Source organism: Microcebus murinus, chromosome 12 (assembly GCF_040939455.1).
Source record: "Microcebus murinus isolate Inina chromosome 12, M.murinus_Inina_mat1.0, whole genome shotgun sequence".
In the NCBI taxonomy this organism is placed as follows: Eukaryota; Metazoa; Chordata; class Mammalia; order Primates; family Cheirogaleidae; genus Microcebus; species Microcebus murinus.
The window spans coordinates 67,624,002-67,646,122 of NC_134115.1; the positions used below are offsets into that span (position 1 = coordinate 67,624,002).

General features: G+C 36.7%; 1 protein-coding gene across 6 annotated transcripts in view; it reads left to right on the forward strand.

Moving 5' to 3' along the window:
• SLC44A1 (solute carrier family 44 member 1) overlaps window positions 1-22,121 on the forward strand; it is a 176,031-nt gene that overhangs the window by 117,194 nt on the left and 36,716 nt on the right. For 4 of the 6 annotated variants that reach the window (XR_012922121.1, XM_076008895.1, XM_012736797.2 and 1 more), the window contains exons 13-15: window positions 3,622-3,759; window positions 12,666-12,902; window positions 14,730-14,810. Coding sequence is in view for 5 of the 6 variants with exons in the window: in XM_076008895.1 (XP_075865010.1) it covers window positions 3,622-3,759; window positions 12,666-12,902; window positions 14,730-14,810 (456 nt within the window). In the remaining variant the exon portion in view is untranslated. The other 2 variants (XM_012736798.2, XM_012736793.3) reach the window with 2 other exon arrangements.

Here is a 22,121-nt window from a genome sequence, read left to right on the forward strand (position 1 = left end):
TCTAAAAATCTCAACTAAGGAGTCTGCAGAAAGCTCAGAGAACAATTATCAGGAAAAGCCTAAAAGGACTCAGAACTTCTTGAGAACCTTAGCATGAATCCTTTTAGACTAGAAGGTATGGAAAAGGGAGGGAATTTCACTGGCCTGCTGTGATCTATGGCATATTTTTCTTCCTGAAGAGGTCATGTTGACTTTTGTGCATGCAGTTCATTGTCTGCCTTGGGAGTGGGTGAAAAAGCTTACAAAATATCCATCTACTTTTTTTTCAGTTAGGTTGAATAAAAAAGAATTGAACAGATTTGTAGGAATATTGCCAGAAAGGCTAGATTTCTATGAGTACATCCTACCATTGAACTGAGGCATGGAGAAAAGGAATTATAGCTGCTTTTCTTCCTTATCTACAAATAAATAGGCTTCTGCTCTAAAAGTAGATGGAATGGAGCAGGGTAGGGAAGAAGAAAGAAACAACCAAGGAGGAATCATTCTCAGATGACTGAAGCATCTGCAAATTAAAGAGGGAAACAAAAAAGCTTTTATATTAATAGGAAGTGTTGGGCCTTCTCTTGGAGTCAGTCTAATGAAAACAGAGAAGAGAAAATGTAGGTGCCTGGATCCTCTTGTTTCTGTCTCTTTTAAGGAAGCTCATGGTGAAACTGGAAAGGTTAGAACACTATAGTTAAAAGTGAGTTGTGGCCAGGTGCAGTGGCTCACACCTGTACTCCCAGCACTTTAGGGAGCCAACGCAAGAGGATTGCTTGAGGCCAGAAGTTTGAGGCTGCAATGTGCTATGATCATGCACTGTACTCCAGCCTGGGTGACAGAGCTAGACCCTGTCTCTTAAAAAAAGAAAAAAAAAATGTTGAACTGAAAAATTATAGTGAAAGATGCTAAAAGATTGGACATTGAGAAGGAAGTTACTAAAACTTGAAATGAGCAAATGTGGTTTGTATTTCAAATAGGATAATATAGTGTGTTCCATAGACTGTAAACAAGATGGATATTGATCTTTGGCAATACTCTAGAACAAGGGTTAGCAAATTTTAACTGTCACAGACCAGAGAGGAAATATTTTTGGCTTGGTAGGCCACACCGTCTGTCGTAACAGCTCAATTCTGCCATTTTGGCATGAAAGCTGTCATAGGCAACATGTAAACAAATGGGCATGGCCGTGTTCCAGTAAAACTTTATTTCCAAACTAATCAGCAGGCAAGGTATGGTCCACAGGTGGTAGTTTGACCACCCGTGCTCTAAAATAAACTGTTAAGTGGGTGTTTTTGTGAGTACTTGGGGAACTAGTGAGAACAGGGGACCAATCTGTGTTCTTTGAGGAAAGGTCTGGCTGGGGCAGCTCTTCTCCATCGCTCTACAGCAGGGTTACTGTTACACAAGATCAAAAGTGTGGTTTATTTTTACTTCATTGAGGCAGTTGGCAGAATGTTTCAAAAGAAGCTTTTGTGGAAGATGGGAACAATCTGGACCACTGCAGTTAGGTAGTTAACTCTTTGGTGTCTGCTGTCTTTTAGCTGACAAGAAGCACTAGCCAATGACAGTAAAAGGAACAAGCAGCAAGTGAATGCTAACAGTAAAACTTAGAATGCTTTCTTAAAATATTTTATAAAAGACCTGTATGCATAATTTAGTAACATATTCTGATAATAAATTACCCCACTTTGTAATTATACTGTATTTCTCAAAGAGCACCATAATTTTTCTACTGCTCCATTATTGAAATAAGTTTAAAAACACAGGAGTGACCTGCTCAGTAAAATACACTCTCCTTGGCTCTGAAATGTTCTGCATTTGTAATCAATGAACTTAATCATGTAATGGCAAATTGCATTTTTTATAACTCAAACCTCATCTTCATAACAGATTCCTGATAACAAGCAGTTAGAACATTCATAAAGACTGTCTCTCCCAAGCTCAGTGTTTAAAGCTTTCTAGACAACACAGTGTTAAAGTAAGTCCTTTATGCCTAGCAGTTTCCAGCAATTTCAACCTTTTGAACCCACCAACAATTTATTAATAAATCATCACTAAACCAAAAATTCCTAAAGACCAAAAGTTCCAGTCACAAAGTCCATATACTTTCCCTTTAGACGTATTTGATGTTATGATACTTATTCACATTTCCCAGAAAACATAAATGCAATGCTATTTTAGGATTTAATTTAAAAGAGAATGGGGGAAAAATCGGAGTCTGTAACTAGTGGGTCAAAGAGGACATGGGGTGGCAGAAGCAGGTATAACTAGATGAGAATGGGTCGGCTGAGACTCAATATTACAAGGAACAGAAGCTCAGCTCAGTCTGGCCTGAACAAGAGAAAGAACGAGAAAAGGGGAGGAGGAGGCTGAAGCAGGGAAGGTGGGGATTCTTAGCAATTTGTTAGCTTCTGAAACTGCAGAGTCCAGAAGTCTGGCTGGTTCCCAGTGACGCACACATTGTCACCCAGCTCAAGTACTGGGTTTCTTTCTGTTCTAACTTCCCTGGTGTTGGCCTCACCCTCAGTTTCACACGGTGACCTCCAGCAGCTCTTCCCATCATGTTAGCAAAACAGCTGTGGCCATTCATACCCTCACACCTTTCAGGAGCACCTGTGGATGAGAAATTAAGCCTCATTTTTTTCCCAAAAGTCCCAAGGAACATCTCTTTTTCTTTCATTGGCTCTGATTAGTTTATGTGCCATTCCTGAACCCATCATTGTGGCCTGGTGTGAAGACTGTGCTAATTGGCTTTTGTCAGTCAAGGCCCCTCCCCAGAGCTGGAGGTAGTGTCCGCCCGCCAGACTCTGGGATGGGGAATGGGAAAGGCTGTTTTCTATTTTATTTTATTTATTTTTGAGACAGAGTCTCACTCTGTTGCCCCAGCTAGAGTACCATGGCGTCAGCCTAGCTCACAGCAACCTCAAACTCCTGGGCTCAAGCAATCCTCCCGCCTCAGCCTCCCGAGTAGCTGGGACTACAGGCATGCACCACCATGCCCGGCTAATTTTTTCTATATATTTTTAGTTGGCCAATTAATTTTTTTCTATTTTTGTAGAGATGGGGTCTCGCTCTTGCTCAGGCTGGTTTCGAACTCCTGACCTTGAGCGATCCCAGAGTGCTAGGATTACAGGCGTGAGTCACTGCACTTGGCCGGGAAGGCTGTTTTCTCAAAGGAGATTTGGGGCCCTGCTTCCAGGAGGAAAAGGGGTATAAAATGTGGGGCAACAAACAGCTGTGTTGTACAAGAGCTGTGAGAAGTGACAGCATAGAAGAAAGCCACCAGGGAGCAGATGGGGCTGTTCCAGATAAAACAGCACAGCAATCGGATGCCCATACCCATCTCTGCAGCTTTTAAAGCATCCCTGAAATGGTTACACTCCATCACTGATGTTCATAGTCGTGACCTTGAGACATCTAGGAAAGATTAAATTATGTTTGACTTACTGAGACAGGGAGGAAGTTAATAGAATGTTAGAAAGGTTTGTGTGTGTTTTAATAAATAACAGTGTTTTTAAAGGACTGAATCTAGCCAAGTGTTTGTGAAATGTTTTTAAAAGCTATGTTTTAACTATGCTTGGTTTATATCTTAACAAAGTAAGTTTCAGTTATCGATGCAATATTTTTGCTTTTGTCTAGAATGCATACACAGCCACAGCTATCAACAGCACCAACTTCTGCACCTCAGCGAAGGATGCCTTTGTCATTCTCGTGGAGAATGCTTTGCGAGTGGCTGCCATCAACACGGTGGGGGATTTCATGTTATTCCTAGGCAAGGTAAGACCAAGTATTTTGTCTGAGACAGATAGTAAATTTTCGTGTGTGTATGTGTGTGTGTGCGTATATATATATATATATATATATATTCTTTTATTTAAAAAATATCTAGCTAGGTTATTAAAAGTAACTTAATATATAGCAAGCACTTACACAAGTACTTACAAAGCCCTTAATGTGTGTTGGGCATTGTTATAAGTCCTTTACATATATTGTATGTATGTAATCCTCACAATAAATTTATAAGGTAAGTTCTATTATATTATTATTCTCATTTTACAGATGGGGAAACTGAGGCATGGGGAGGCTAAATAATTTGCATGTTTCTCATTACAACCATAAAGAATTAGGAAACAGTTTGCATAATGGTTAGGGATACTGCATCTGGAGCCTAACTGCCTGAATTTAAATCCTGCCTCTGTCACTTACTGGCTGTGTGATTTGAGGCTGTTACATAATCATTCTGTGCCTCAGTTTGCTCATCATTAAAGGTGGGATTTGGTGCTGAATTCCTAGGCTTGTGAGGATTAGATTGGTTAATACATGTAGGGTATCTAGGATAGTGCTTGGCACATTGTGAGTTCTTGATGAATGTTAGTTTTTGTTGTTATTACAGTATTATATATAAACTTGAAAATAGAGCTGTTAGGGAATGAGACTTACACTTTCCTTAGAAGTGTCTGAGAAGAGGCAGTTTAGTCTATACCAGGTGTCCCCACATGCAGCCTGCCGAGGACATTTATCTGGCCCCACTGGGTGTTTTTGCCGTCGCTGCCTGTCCTTCGTAGCAGCCAACTCGTCTCGGGCCCACAGTGCACATGTGTGGAATGTGCGCCGTGCTCTCCAATGGCCTCCAACGGTCTGAGGGACAGTGAACTGGCCCCCTGTTTAAAAGTTTGAGGACCCCTGGATTAAAATCTGCGAAATAATAAATAGCATCATGATTAGATTTCGTTGTAGGTGAATTTTAAGCCATAAAAATACTCAAAAAATTTGACAAGGGGAGAAAAGAAAAAGACTTAAAATACTACCACTATAAGCAAATGACTGTTATTTCTATATATTCCCTTCCAGTGGTTTTTTCATAGGCTTGAATTTCCATAGATAACAATCACATCATATATACCTGTTTGTCCTGCCCTGTTCACTTTACATTATATCATATACATTTTCCATCTTGCTTTGATAATCTTCATAATTATTATTTTTTTTTTTTTTTTTGAGACAGAGTCTCGCTTTGTTGTCCAGGCTAGAGTGAGTGCCGTGGCGTCAGCCTAGCTCACAGCAACCTCAGACTCCTGGGCTTGAGTGATCCTTCTGCCTCAGCCTCCCGAGTAGCTGGGACTACAGGCATGCGCCACCATGCCTGGCTAATTTTTTATATATATATCAGTTGGCCAATTAATTTCTTTCTATTTATAGTAGAGACGGGGTCTCACTCTTGCTCAGGCTGGTTTTGAACTCCTGACCTTGAGCAATCCGCCCGCCTCGGCCTCCCAAGAGCTAGGATTACAGGCGTGAGCCACAGCGCCCGGCCAATCTTCATAATTATTATCACAATGGTAAATATTCTACCAAATGCAATTCTTAAACATTTTCTTACTAGTGAACACCTAGGTTGCTCCAGCCACTATGCTTTTAAAATGTTTTTGAAAAGAAAAAATATTTAGTATGGAGAAGCATAGCACTGTGTAGTTCTAAGTACATAGGTTCTTAGGCAAATGTCCACTGAAAAGAAGTAAGAAAACTATATAGATAATTATTTTGAAAATTTATAATTAAATTTACACTATGACTTGAATTTATTCTTGTCATGTTTTTACATAAAAGGAAATTTCTTTATAGTAAGGATAGAATGAATTAATCCATGTTGAGGACTGAAAACAGTATCTAACACTGTTATTAACTATTACTATTTATATGCTGTATGACTAATTCAGAAAGGCTTCAGAGTCTTTATTTTTATTTTTGTTTATATATTTTTAATTTATTCCCATAGCTAAGAAAGATATGAAGCCACTTAGAATAAAAGCATACACACACACACACACACACACACACACATATATGTAGCAATTTTTAAAAAGAGAAATAAGAAGCCATATAGAGGAATAAGGGAGAAAATTATACTAAGTGGCCATATGTGATGATGGTGGCAATTTTAGTAAACTCTGATTAAAACACTAGCTGGGTACCAGGCACTGAGTGAAGTGCTTTAGTTAAATGTTGTATTTCATCCTTCCCTGTAGGGCAAGCTGCTATCATCTTCATTTTATAGTATAGGAAACCAAAGTTTAGAGAGCTATAATTAAGTTGGCCAGATTTAGAGAACTAGAATGTGGCAGAGCTGGAGTTCAAAATCGGGTCTGTCTGACTTCTAGGTTATCAATCATTGTGTGCTATCATTGCCTCAATTGGTATTAAATTTGCCCTTGTGCCTTTTTTTAAGCCTTTTGTTAAGTAATTCTGATAATGGTAAACTACTCCTGGAAATAATTCTAAATACAGAAAATTACTGTATTATTTATAATAGTGATCAATTATAAATAATCTAATGTCTAACAATAGGGAAATGGTTGGGAATAATAGTAGACTATTATTCAACTATTAAACTATGTTTTCTATTAAGAGTCTATAACATGGTGAAGAAGTACATACAGTGTAATAAATGAAAAAGCTGAGTAAAACTACTGTGCTATTAGTACTGTTTAAAAATAGAAATAAATTAATTGACCAACTAAAAATATATATACAAAAAATTAGCCGGGCATGGTGGCGCATGCCTGTAGTCCCAGCTACTCGGGAGGCTGAGGCAGTAGGATCGCTGAGCCCCGGAGATTGAGGTTGCTGTGAGCCAGGCTGACGCCACGGCACTCACTCTAGCCTGGGCAACAAAGTGAGACTCTGTCTCAAAAAAAAAAATGTATATAAGAAATATGGCCCAGCGCGGTGGCTCACGCCTGTAATCCTAGCTCTCTGGGAGTCCGAGGCGGGCGGATTGCTCAAGGTCAGGAGTTCAAAACCAGCCTGAGCAAGAGCGAGACCCCGTCTCTACTATAAATAGAAAGAAATTAATTGGCCAACTGATATATATATATATATATATCTGTAAAATACAATGTATGTATGCATGTAAGTATTTTTGTCCTAATGTTGCTACTCCCATGGCAAAGAAAAAAAAAAGAATGAAAAAAAGAAAAAAAATCGGGAAAAAAACAGGCTCATAGAAGCTACTGTGTAGAAATTTCCCCTTCTAATTTGCTGAATGAAGAAAAAATCTTTTATTTGTGATATTTTCAGAGACATTTGCTCTAGTATGGTGTATTTAAATAATAAAAACTTAAAAGAAAAAATAAAAAAAATTTTATTTAATTTTATATATATAAAATTAGCCGGGCATGGTGGCACATGTCTGTAGTCTCAGCTACTCAGGAGGCTGAGGCAGAAGGATCGCTTGAGCCAGGAGTTTGAGGTTGCTGTGAGCTAGGCTGATGCCACGGCACTCACTCTAGCCTGGACAACAAAGCAAGACTCTGTCTCAAAAAAAAAATGTATATAAGAAATAGAATGAAAATTAATATCTCAAGATGGTAACAGTGAACAGTGATTACCTTTGAATATTGAAAATATGGATGATTACCATAGTAAGATAATATGCTCTATATTGAGTATATATTCGTTTTATAATGAAAAATGTATAGATGATAAAATATAATGCTTTAAAATTGGCTGAGTTTTTCAACAGCTTAGTGACATGTCAAAATTTTTTCTTTAGGTTACCATATTCTTCATCCAACAAATATTTGTAGAGCACATACTAGTAATGTGCTAGGGGCTATTATGGGTTATATGCTAGTCAATAAATAGAATTTACCTAGTAGAAAAGACAGTTTTGTGTTTCTCTTTTCACTTGATATTGTATTATGAGCATTTCTTGTCTTACTAAAATTTTTTTAAACATGGTTATACAATTGTATCATCATTGATTTAATCTCAGTTTTGTTTTATTTTTATGGTTAAACTGTTCTTAATTTTTTACTAAAGTATGTATACAAATACTTGCCCACATCAATACTTATTTCCTAGGCCAGAGTCCTAGAGTTAGAATTAATTAGGGTTCTTGATGTACATTACCAAATTGCTTTCCAGAAAGATTTATTTTTAATAATATAACATTATAATATTATTAAAGTGACTTTAGAAACCATAAAAGATAAACACATTTTTTAATTGAGAATTTCATAAAGGAGAAATATAAGAGGAAAAAAATATCTGGGTTTTCAACATGTTAAAATAAGCATTCTTTAGTTTTCCTATTTGAAAAATATAGTTCTAGTCATATAATACAGTAAATCCTTTTAAAAGAGTTTCTTTCTCTACAATTAAATGGCTGCTAGTGTGCAGAAATAGTTTCTGATCAGGTAGTTCAACTAAATAGATCATAATAAGCATTATAAAAGACAGTGTCAAGGACGAACTACTGATACATGCAGCAATTCAAATGAATCTTGAGGGAATTATGCCAAGTGAAAAAATCCAATTCCAGAGGATTAATACTGTATGATTCCATTTATATAACGTTATAGAAGTGACAACATCATGGAAATGGAGAATGGATTTGTGGTTGCCTAGTTGGAGGAAGTGGGGATAGCATTAAAAGAGCAAAATGAATGATGCCAGTGATGGTGGGTATGTTCTGTATCTTGCTTGTGTATCAGTGTCAGTATCCTGGTTGTGACATTGTAATAGTTTTAAAAGATGTCACCATTGAAGAGAACTGGCTAAAGTGTGGTCCCCAACCTCCCCAGGTCCATGGCCTGGTACCGGTCCATGTCCTATTAAGAACTGGGCCACACAGCAGGAGGTGAGCAGCAGGCCAGTGAGTGAGGCTTCATCTGTATTTACAGCCGCTCCTCATCACTCGCATCATTGCCTGAGCTCCAGCTCCTCCCTCCCAGTATCCTCCCCTCCATCTGTGGAAAAATTGTCTTCCATGAAACTGGTGCCCGGTACCAAAAAGGTTGGGGACCTCTGGAAAGGGCACATAGAATTGCTCTGTTTTATTTTTTACAATTGCACGTGAATTCACAATTACCTCAAAATTTAAAATTCAATTGAAAAAACCCTGAATTTAAAAAAGAAAAAAAAAAGAGACAATGTCATAAGTTCCATTTCTATGGAGCCCCAACAGTTTTTATGGAATGGTGAATTCTATTTGGAAGGGACCTTAGTTCCTCTAGTTTCGTGGCTTGTGACCTGTGATCACTAGCCTATAGGGTCCTAAAGGTAATAGTGGAGGTTTACAAGCTATTTAAACATTTTTAAGTCTAAAAGATACTGATATTTGCCTCAGTAAAGCTATCCTAAAAAAAAAATCCCCAAATCTCAAGTTTCTTTGCTTCTGTGTGAAATTATTTTACGTCTACTTGGTAATACCTTTTCTCACACTAATTATATCTTCTAGTTGACAATTTATTTGCCTTGGATTTTTAAAGTGAGAATGTGAATTGTTACTTATAAATGCTATTTTATTGGCAAACAAAATCTTTTTAAAGGCTGGGCGCGGTGGCTCACGCCTGTAATCCTAGCACTCTGGGAGGCTGAGGCGGGCAGATTGCTCGAGGTCAGGAGTTCGAAACCAGCCTGACCAAGAGTAAGACCTCGTCTCTACTATAAATAGAAAGAAATTAATTGGCCAACTAATATATATAGAAAAAATTAGCTGGGCATGGTGGCACATGCCTGTAGTCCCAGCTACTCGGGAGGCTGAGACAGAAGGATTGCTTCAGCCCAGGAGTTTGAGGTTGCTAGGTGAGCTAGGTTAATGCCACGGCATTCACTCTACCCTGGGCAACAAAGCGAGACTCTGTCCCAAACAACAACAAAAAATCTTTTTCAAATGTAGGTTTCGTGGGGACAGGGCATCATAAATACAGGACTTATGGCAAAAAAAGAAAGAAAGGAAAGGAGAGAGGAAGGAACATTGCAAGGCATTGCATTAAATGCTTTCAGGATGCTTATTTTAACAGTCATCGGATGTTTCTATTATCATGTCTCTTTTAAAGGTGGGAAAACATGCTCAGAATGGTTAAATGAACTTGCTTAGAGTTTCTAAACTAAGTACTAATTCTGTAATTCGAATCTGCATCTTTCTGACTCCAGAGCTGGCATTCGTTCCTTCCTGCTTCTCACATCCTACCCTGTGTATGAAACTCTTATACTGTATTTCCAGTAATTTATCCTTTAGGAGTTTCTAAACATTTAAAATCATTCATCCTATTAGAAAAAAATTTTGAGCACAGTTCCCAATATATTTACATGTATTTATTAATGATATATGTATAGCTGTTACTCATATATGCATTATAAAGCATACTAAAAAAGAAATTTTGAATAGATGAGAACTATAAATAGAAGTCTCAGGTGATTCTACTAAATATACTTCCTAGGGTACCCCACCACAGAGATCGCTGACATATACAAGTACTTCTTGTGATGTAGGCTATGGACTCTATTAGTATCTGGGGTACTGTTTTTTTTTTATATTTATTTATTTATTTTTTTATTTTTTTTCTTTTTTCTTTTTAACATTCATACTTCATTGTATGGGGTACTGTTTAAATGCATATTGCTGGGCTTTATCTTGAATCCAACCAATCGGACGCTTTGGGGTTAGGGCCCAGGAGTCTGCATTCCTAGACTTTCCATAGTTTGAGAACCATTAATGTATCCTCTGCTTGAATAAGTACATGACACCTTTTCATTATATTCGGGAGTAATTATTACATTTTTTGGACTTTTTTTAGCTAAACCTCACTGGTTCTTGAAGTTGTTTCGTGCATGCCAATATCTAGCCTTTCACATCAGCAGATTTTTGTCTCCACATCTAGTTCCTTCGAGCCATACCTTCTTCTTATAATTGACTTTACCATTTCCAGTGTGGTTTAACTTTTAATGGCATGGTGAGAGCATAAAGAACCTCAGCCCTCCAATACGGTGGATGTGCAAAGTTTTAAGAGTATAAAAAATAACTCATTCTAAAATTGAAACCGGAAGAGTTGAAGAAAATGGATGTAATTAACCATCTGTGGAAATCCCCCCAGAAAATAAGTTACTATAAGAGAAGATTCTTAAAAAATGGTAGGGGGGGGGGGTCTTCCAAAGCTTGGGCGGACTCAGATTTGCTCCCCAAAAGCATCTGAGAGAAGGATCCATTTATAGCTTAACCAATGTTTCATCTAATGCATTTTAACTCCTGATTAAGATAATGGTGAATGAGAGATGCTTTGATGTTGATAAATACTGGGAGAAACGCAAAAGAAAAATTCTCAGTCTGGGCCGGGCGCTGTGGCTCACGCCTGTAATCCTAGCTCTTGGGAGGCCGAGGCGGGCGGATTGCTCAAGGTCAGGAGTTCAAAACCAGCCTGAGCAAGAGCGAGACCCCGTCTCTACTATAAATAGAAAGAAATTAATTGGCCAACTGATATATATATAAAAAATTAGCCGAGCATGGTGGCGCATGCCTGTAGTCCCAGCTACCTGGGAGGCTGAGGCAGAAGGATCGCTCGAGCCCAGGAGTTTGAGGTTGCTGTGAGCTAGGACGCCACGGCACTCACTCTAGCCTGGGCAACAAAGCGAGACTCTGTCTCAAAAAAACAAACAAAAAAAAAAATTCTCAGTCTGGCTGTCCTCAGCACTAGACAAGGAAAGGCTGCTATGCTTCTAGAGGACTCTTTCTTTTCCTTCATTTAAAGCCTGATATCATAGTAGACCAAGTAAAGGGCTGGGTAAGAGCGTGTCTAGGATTCAGTATAACCCATTACTGCTGTGTATCAGGATCCAAGTATTTGCTGAGTTTTCATCTGGAAAGAGCACTCGAGTTGGCATCCTAAGGCCATTATTTGAGTGGTATCTGCTCTTCTTCTTATTCTGTGACCGTAGGCAGGCTGCCTGGCATCTCTGAGCATATTTCCCAATCTGTAAAATTGAGATGATAATATTTGGCATAAACCATTCATAAGGTTATTGACAAGCTGAAATAAAATGTATTTAAAAGAACCTTAAAAAATTTAAAGTGCTGCATGTAAGATGACGAAACATCAGAGTAAGTGGCTCTTGACAATAAGCAAGTTGGCTGTTTTATTTATTCTTTTAGCACGGATGTTTTTGGCAACCTCTTTCTTCATAGATAATCCAAATCTAAACTTCATGGCAAATTATATCAAATATACCACATATTCTGTGGAAAATAAAATATGAAACACAGAAAAAGTTATAAGAATAGAGATGTTTGTTGCAGCATTATTTATATCTTAAAACAACATATTAATCTCCAACAGTAGAAGGATGGTTAAATAAATTTTAAATCACCCATAAAGTGAAATTATGTAGCTGAGTAAATATTTATGAAGCATTTATAAGGACACTATAAATATTAATAAAAAGCTTTTAATGATTTGTTTATGTAAAACTATTTCATATATGTGAAAATGCTTAAGAAAAATGCATACCAATACCCCGAAATGTCAATAATTTTTTTCTGAGTGCTAAGAGTGTATGTAATTTTTTTTTCTAAAATCTGCATACATTTATCTTAAAAATTGTCATTGATTCTAAACAGGTTAAGTTTTAGGGAGCAGAGTAACATTTGGAAAACTGGATTATCTTTCATGTAAATCAAAATCATATAAAGTATGATTTTTAAATTTTATATTATTAATATACGATATACATGTATAACTGTGTATATGGGAATATATGGTTTATACTTCCTCATTTGAGATGGAATGAGCTTATGCAACCATCATTTATAAACAGTGAAGAGAATTTTAAGTCTGCAAACGATGAAGAAACAGTGGCTTTCTACAGTAGGATATTAAATGTGGTCTTTGTTCTTTCTGCTTCAGGTGCTGATAGTCTGCAGCACAGGTTTGGCTGGGATTATGCTGCTCAACTACCAGCAGGATTACACAGTATGGGTGCTGCCTCTGATCATCGTCTGCCTCTTTGCTTTCCTAGTCGCTCATTGCTTCCTGTCCATTTATGAAATGGTAGTGGATGTATTATTCTTGTGTTTTGCCATTGATACAAAATACAATGATGGGAGTCCAGGCAGAGAATTCTATATGGATAAAGTGCTGATGGTAAGTACTTCACATGCCTTCTACTGCTTTAGGGATAAAAAAAAACTAATAAAGATATCTTATAAAACCTCTATATTTAATTCATGCTACATACAATTGAATAATTCCAAATGAAACCAGTAGCACTACTTCATGAATGAGGTTAATCTTGGAGAAGTCAGGAAAAAAGGCCTCCTTGGGGTGTGGACAAGACCATTTCAGATCCACTTAGCTGGAGCCGTACTCATTAAGAGTCGGTCCTAAATTCACACTATTCTCTTCTGCTGCCTCTCTCTCTGCAATTAGTTGGATTTGAATTGACTTTTTAAACCTGCCTCCTCGCCCTTGAATTTGAACATTGGGCCACTGACGTTCTAAGTGCCTTTTCCTGAAATGGGGCTCACAGACAAAAGGTCTTATTTCCCAGGTCCTTGTATGTACCTGTCTTTTTTCATCCACCATCATTCCAAATGTTATTGCTGTCAACGCTAGTTAATCATCTTAAATATGCTAGGCCAAATTGAAAGCGTTTTGTGATGAATAGAGATAACAGACTCAAGACTGGTAGACTATATTGTTTCCATTAATCAAGATCTGAACCTCTACACAGATATTATTTGTATTTATATTTTGATAGTTATGTAGCCTCTGCAACTTCCCTATATTGGGACATCAATTTAAATGTTTTAAAATTTGAGAACCATGTTAAAATGGTTTAAGTACTATTATTTATTACCAATGTTAAATGCTACCAAATTAAAGATGCCTTTTAATAGTAGTATTTTTCTAATAAGCTGTGAAATATTCTTACCTCAAAAATGGGTAATATTGAAGAATAAACATTATACATTGTAATATAAATCATTTTTCATGAGCATGTTTTATCTAGTTAAATCTAAAATAAGAGTATTAATAAATAAACTAATAGATTTTTTCAATAACAAAAATTCCAAATAATTTAGCTGACCTATTTGATACTGATTTCCTCTTTTTCTGAGAACATCAACCAACTTTTGGATTTTTCTTGATGTCTAAATTAATTCTGTTTATTTTTATAATGGAATTTGATATATGAGCAATGCATCTCTCCTAAGGCATCTCTGATTAAAGCATTTAGAAGAGTTTTTGTTTTTTAAGCCACTGATAAACAGTTTAGAATAAAGAATAGTTTTTCTTTTTTCAGTTTCTCTGTAAGAATGGTGAGGATATTTAATGAAGAAGTGCTTCATAAACTTTGACAGAATAGAAATGTTTCCTTTGAGGCACATTCTCATTTTAACTACTTCTAACCAAAAATTCTGGTTGACCCTATCTTCCTGCTTTATGAAGTAATGTCAAGGCCAAATAGACTTTTTTTAAATAGCTCATATGGTTTGGTAAAAAACATTATTTTGTGCTTAGCGGTATCAATGCTTTCTCTTACCTTATAGAGTTATTTTAAAGTGGAGGCTTATGGATTAACATGTTCTTGTTTCATTTAACCTTGATATGGAAAAAATAAAACAACAAATAAAATGATATTCTAAGTATGGGAAAATAGTCTCTTAATAATGTTAGGTATTTTCTCTTCCAGAGAGAACTAACATTATCTCTTGGAGCCTTAGTGAGATTGTCACAGTGAATGAATGGATGGAAAGAAGATTTTTTTTTTTTAAATCAACGGATTGCAAGCCATTCCTACAAATTTAGCAGCTCTTATGTGTGATACCAAATATTATTGATTGCTATATTTTTAGGCCATCCATTTACCAAGATTGAGTCAAAACTGTTGGTGTTCTTTAGAATTCATCTATTAACTGAAATCTGAAAGGACCCAAGAATTTATGCAATATGATCCCTATTTTGCAGGAATTTGTGGAAAACAGTAGGAAAGCAATGAAAGAAGCTGGTAAGGGAGGCGCTGCTGATGCCAGAGAGCTAAAGCCGATGGTAGGTGGAGATGAGGAGGTGGCTGCCCTCCAAGAATTTCACTTTCACTTCCTCTCTCTCTCTGTCTTCACTGACTGCACTTCTTCAGGAGAAGCTTTTGTTATCTGTATCACGCAGGACGTGCTGCTCTTTCTGTTTGTGTGCTTACCCATCACTTGGATGGCAGAATTCTTGTCACAACTGAGACCACCTTCTGTAAAAGTAAGCTGAAAGGAACAGCTTCCTCGGTCAGTGTTCATGGGGGATGGGGGATTATAGTTTTGTCCCTAAGGTAAAACCGATATTTCTCTTGTTTTATTTCTAACCGTCAGTGTTTAATCAGACTGAACATATGGGCGTACGCTTGAACTGATGGTTTGATTTTTATCCTTTTGGAAGGTGATAATAGCAATTCCTTTCAACTTGCTAAAACTCATAATCTCCCCCTTTTAAAATATTGTTCTGTTTACATTGCTGTCTTTTCCCCTTTGCTGATTTTTTCTTCTGTTGCCTATATTGTACTTTCTTTGTTTCTTACAGCTATGTTTCAGTAGCAAACAGGCTGTTTCCATCAGCACTCACTTTCCTACTCAGTAAGACAACCTAGTCTTCCCCCAGCTTAATTGTGAGAAGGATAAATTATCTCTGGTCAGTGATTTTATATATGTAGAGAGAGACAGTTATATTTCCCTACTCCACTTTCATTTGAATAAAGCGACTTAAATCAGTCTGAGAGAATCTCGAGTTGCTTTTCCCATAGATACTCTGACTCCAGCATAGCAACAGACGCCTCTAGCATATATTGCCCTAATTACTTCCTTATTTTACAAATATATTGTTTTTTAAATGGCATGCTTATTTCCAAAATATTATATAATTGCCTACATCCTTAAACAATTAATTTTAAACATCGGGCCACCTGATTGCATATAATGCCCAAAGTGTGAGGTGAGGACTTTTCTTTCTTTCTTCCTTATACTTTAATAAAAATGGTTTGATTTATAAGTTTTCAACTTAAGAAATATACAGTATAAAACAAGCTCACTTAAATATATAAGAGCAAAGGAAATAGGTTCATTTGTGAAGGGAGGCAGGGAGGCTGTACGTATATTCAAAATAATTACATATTCAACCGAAATTAAAGCCTCAGCAGAATGTTTAGATATAAACTCTGTCTTCTGTAACCCCTTCTAGTGCCTACTGTGGTGTTGCTCTTAACAACATGAATAGTTATAAAGTCAGACTTAAATGGTTAGATTCCCAAAGCACAGATCACTCTCATCACGAGTAAAGGAATGTAGAATATCCACAGAGCTCTTTATTGTAAGTGCGCATCATGCGGAAGTGGATCACGTGGGTACAGGGGAGCTCACCAGCAATCTCCCCAGCCACGTTCCTTACCTGCCCATGCACCCCTCTTCTTTCTGTGTCCCTCTTACTTCACATAGGCTAAGCAGGGCTGCAGTGAAGATTCTACCAACCCAACAACAACATGGAGAAAGGAGGAAGGCTTGCTTTCTTTTAATTTTGGTTGTCATAATTGTTCAGGAAGTAAAGCCTAAAATGTAAAAGCACATATGAAATCTTAAAATATAAACCAGCCTCTCCCCTGTTTTCTGTCTTTGCAGTAATGGAAGATTCCATTAAATCCATTCTTCAGTAATAAGCATTTAAGGAAAGGGAGATAGTAGCTGGGCGTGGTGGTGTACATGTATAGTCCCAGCTACTTGGGAGGTTGAGGCAAGAGGATCATTTGAGCCCAGGAGTTTGAGGTTACAGTGAGCTGTGATTGTGCCACTGCATTCCAGCCTGGGCAACAGAGCAAGACCTTATCTCTTAAAAAAAAAAATATATATATATATATATATAAAATATATATATATATATTTTAAATGAAAGATAGAAATATTTGAAGGTTGACAACTAGCTAATTTGGCCATGAATTGACATTTATTTCCATAGTATTCTTTAGTGAATGGTAGATGAATTGTGGTAGGCCAGAATATAAGTATACCTACCTTATCTAAACCCCTAACCTATAGGTAATAATCCTAGGAGAATTGCCCACTTATATGGTATTCTACCAGAAGCCAAAAATTTTAGAGTTTTTTCCTAATAGTATTGTCAGTTTTAAACTATTGTCAGTTACCTCAAACAATTCATTAAAATTTTCATTTCTTTTTTGTTTTCATTTTATGTTGTTCATCAGTTCATCGCTTGCAGATTAATGGCAAAAACCCTCTGCTTTGTCCCCTAATACATCTTTTATGTGCATTGTTCTTCTGGTACTTTGGACATTGTAGCATGGGGTCCCTAGAGTGGCATTTTAAACGGTTAAAAAATTCTCCCAAAGGCAAGTATAAAATGTTGCTCACAGAGTAGTTTTACTTTGAAGCCCACCAATACCTTATCTTCCTTATCTCTCGTTCACTGTGTGCATGATTAGAGTTGGCCCCTCCTACCACCATCCTTCCTAGGTGTTTTTAAACAATTATCTGAGAAATTCCCTCCCCCCACCCCAAAGTTTGGGGATTGGTAGAATTTAGAATTGCTTATTTGTATTTGCTGCTTTTAATTCACATAGATGAAAGTTCTGTAAAAGAGCATCATACCTATTTTGCAGTATCTCTGGAAACATTGCTGCTGTTTGAATTCACTGTCTATCTTCCTCTTTAATGGGATATTTTAATTTAGAGCTTATTTTTAGCCTATAAAAAATGAGGTTTTAAATTTTTCTTTTGATATGGGATCATTGAATGAAACATGAGAACTTCCAGTTTTGTTCTTGAGCCTTTTCTTGAGAGAGCCTCACTAGTTAAGGAAACTTTAAAGATTTATGAGTTCTTTCTGTAACTTTGAAAGTGATTTTGGAAAAATGTACCAAATGTGATGAAGAGGTTTAGGAAAGAGATTTTCTGGCTGTCCGCTTGCTAACTTACAGAGGAAAGGGAGGGGAAAACCTGGGTACTGTGGGAATAGGGGGCTAGAGAAGTGTGTTTGCATATCTCAAAGATGATCCTGAAGGAAGTCTGACTTTCAGTGCTTGTGAGAATTTTAGCCCCAGGAATATGGGTTCAGGGGAGAAGGATTCTCAATCCATTTGCCCTGTTGCTATTTGTGACCATGTGTATATTTGTAACATCATTCATGATCTTCTTTTAATGGTAATTGTCTAAGATTATACTCTGTATGACTTTGTTTTCTAGGCTTCTGGAGCAAGTTCTGCTTGAACCTAGCCGACGGTTATGGAACCCATTGACATTCCAAAACAATATATACACATAACTATGTATTTGTGTGTGTGGGTGTGTGTATATATGTATATGTATGTGTGTATATATATGTATATGTATATACACACACACACATAATCAGCCAAAATCAGAGAAAAGGAACAGGGATTTAATATCTTTTTTATGCTTATTTTTGTCAAACATGTACTCCTTTCATACGGGTGGCTTTTACAAGGCAACTTCCGTCATTTAATGTTTTCAATTGTAATTGTCTTAATGGATATGTTAAGATTCATATCTGATTAACATTTTTAATAACTTAGAGGAGATTTTAACTTTAGTTATTTAAATTAGATAAAATTATTGTACCAAATTCTCTGTCTAAAGTTTATTCAGGGGTGATTTCCCTGATGTGTGTGTAAAATCAAGATCTTATTTTACTGATGCATACGTCCTAGTGGGTCAAGACTAGGCATGTGCTTTCAGGAAAATAAGGGATTACTCCAATCACTTTCCCCCAATCAAAAAAGCCATGTCATTTTACTTTTAGAAACATACCAGTGGGTCCAATATGGGGATTTTCATAATAGTTCATACATTTGTCAGCCAACATTGAAAGGTAACCAACTCCTCAGGTATTTGTAGTTTACCCTAATGCTTCTTTAAAAGAAAAGTAGGTAAAAAAAAAAAAAAGAAAAGGGTAGATAATCTTTCTTATGCAAACTTTTTTCTTATATTTTTGACTTTCTTTTCTTTTTGACTTTAGTAGCATCCTCCACACTTTTGTGTGCCTGATTTGAAAGGAAGCTGGGGCACCCAGCGAACTTAGCCTTTAAGTTTCTGTGTATTGATTTGCAGATTAAGTAATGCTGGGAGGAATAAAGAAGGGACAAAAACATGGAACGTAAAGCATTGAAAATTCCGGTGCTTGGGCTTCTGCTTCAGAGGAACGTCAGTGGCTTAGGGTTAAATGGCCATTTTATTTAAATGCTTGCTATAAGATCTGAAAACACACTGGCAGGTGCTCCTCTCCTTGGCAATTCATTGAGTATCCAGAGTTCTACAATGTTTAACTGAAGAATTGGTTAATGTTTTGATCCTCCGGTGTGAATGTTATTTTTGTTTGGGGGTGGGTTGGGGGTTTGTTTGGTTTTGTTTTGCTTTTGTTTATTTTTTATTCCTGAAGCTTACCAGATATGAATGGCTAATATTCCATTGTTCTGCTTATTGTAATGGTGAATGCTTTAAGAAAAAAAAAGTGTAATTTGCTAAGAATAATTCATGATCTGTTTATGCGATAACTCCTTTTTGTTACAATTTTTTTAAAAAAAGCTATTTTTGTTAATGTAAAGTAAATATTTCAGAGCAAATTTTTTAAACTTATTGCACTAAATACAGGCTCTGTACAAAAAAAAAAAGCCTCAGCATTTTATCATTCCATGGAAGGAGAATCTTTTGAAAGAAAGCATTGCCTCCTACCAGAATTAGAAAGTGAATTAGACCAGTATTATGGAAATGAATACAATTAATGTCACTAGGGCTTAATAAAAGCAGCTGTTTGCTAATGTGCTTCCTTTCAAAGGGTTGGACCTTTAAATTGCTGCAAAAGGTAAATTGTATTTTTTTTTAATATTGGTGTTCTTTAGCTAGGCTAAAATTTGCTAAATGCCTTGATTTCTTTTCAAAGTTCATGTGATATTTCTGATTTTTCAGAATATTTGCAATAAGAGTCTGGATTTAAAAAAGAAAAACTACAATTAAGAGCTCATGTCTTAGCAAGATCTGGGAAATCAACATTATGAGAGTAGCTATTTTGAAACAATAATTCTCCAGAAATTAACATCTAACATCTAGTGTCGCCAAACAGTATCACTGTACTCTTTTATATCATTTGAAATGGAATAAATATAATTATGTAACTAACAATTGTCCAAATAGGTGAGAGAGCAAATCATGTAAGAAAATTCAGAATACCATCTGTTTCATGGCCACACAGATACTGGACATTCAGAAACATTGGGAACTAAATTTAGAATTGACAAAAGTATAGAAGATGGGTATCAAAACAGAAGACATTCCAGGAGCTAGCTATCTTAGATGTCCCTCCAAAGTGACCTGATGGAAGTCTTGAACTTGGAAATTAGGTTCTGCTCACTTGGACATCCCTGCACCATGGACTCTTGCTGCTCCCTGTTCCATATGCTCGCAATCTCAGCTATTTGGAAGCCACCAGGAATGCTTTCTAATTATCATTTGCAACTAGAACTGTAATCAGAAAGAAATTTTGTATTTTTGTATAACTTGATTGTGTGCCATTTTATATAACAGGTCCTGTTTTACAAATAAATTTTGTTTTACTAACATTGTGTTTAGAAATTATGATCTATGTGTAACCATGTCATTTGAGTTCCAAATTAATTGCCAGGCTGTTTCCCCTAAGTAAATTCATGTGCCATATAGATATATGCAAATATGCATATGTATTACACAGGCACGCACAGAGAGATATTTGATATATGGAATATCACTCTTATGTGAGCTTTATTCCTTGATTAAATTTGGTAAGCCTTACAGAGGCTTTTAAGCAATATTTAAATGTATTGAGGTTATGTTTGGATATTCCTGCTGCCTCTTTCATTCATTGCGAGTCATTCTTCAGCTAGCCATGGGCTGCCTTACTGCTATTTGCTCACTGCTTCCATCTCCTGCCCAAGTGAGAAGAATAGATGAAGAACAAAAATTATCTGTGAAATGTGGATACGTGACTAATTTTATAAACCATTAATTCTGTGTTGTGGTTTTTGTCTTTTTCTGTAGTGGATCTTCAAAACTAAATTCAGGACTCATATTTCTAACATTATAGTTAAGGTCCTTTATTGCAAATGGTGGCAGTGGTGACCAGAGAGTCATGATTTCTGCCATCTGATGATTGGGGCTTTAGTGCACAATTTAGACCTTCTAGGCTCCTGCCTCAAGAATAAGCTCTGCCATAATGTAATGTGGAAGAGAAAAGGTTATATTTCAGTGTAAATACAAGACACCCATCTTCTATGAGAGGCTTACCAGTAAGATGGTAATGAAATGTTGACAATTTAGCTAGGGCACTGAGATTGTATAATCCTTGCATGGATGAGCAGAGCTCAAAGCTGGTTGTTCCGTTAAACCATTTAATGCAATGGCTAATGTTTGGGATTAAAGCTTTTATCCTATCCTATAGGATAATTAAGTCCTAAGTCATTGCAACTCAAGTAGCTTAACCGTGTATTGGTCTCCAAACTTTTTCCATAATGGTTAAGGAGGAGGCATTTAACAGAGTCTATTTAAAAATTATGCTAGAAGTAAGTTTTTCCTTTACTCCATTACTTTTATTTTTCCTTTTCTTCAGTGAAGGGCATTAAGCTGCTGATCATAAATCTCTTCCCAATACCACTGATCTTGGTGTCTGCCAAGGGCTCCCTTGCCTTCCCAGAGCAGTTTTAGGATTTTACCCCGGTAGGGGGTGTTCAGGAGTTGACCCCTTTATCCCAGAACTGAGCTGCTTTAACCCAGAGTAATACCTCTCTCATCCCTCTTCAAGATAACTGTAGGAACTGTAGGCAGCAAACATTTATAAGACCACATCAGTGTCCCTGAGACTCCAACCATTTCCATCATGCACTATCACCAGCTACTAAAGGCCATCTAAAGAGATTCCCCAGCCTACAAAGTAGAAACCTGGGATCAGTTCCAAAACCAGAGCTGCCAGTAATGGTGACTTGAACACTTTATTTTATTTTTGATCAGTAGCCTTGTCATTTAAATGGGACTTTCCAATAGCCTTAACATAGCCTCTGAGAAGTTTCCTTCAGAAAGGTCTTTAAGCTTTCACTTTTCAATAAGTTCCTTACTGCATTTCTACTGCTACTGAAAATCCTCAGAGTCTGGAGATTTATCAGTGCACCTGCCACAGTTAATTTCTGTATTCTTTTCATGCATTTCTGACAGATAGGAGTATGCTATAACGGCTTGCCTAGAGTTGTTAAGAGGTGGTCTGTGAATATATGTTGGAAAATTGTGGGCCCATAAGTAAATGCATAAAGCAGAGATTTGTGTATTCTAT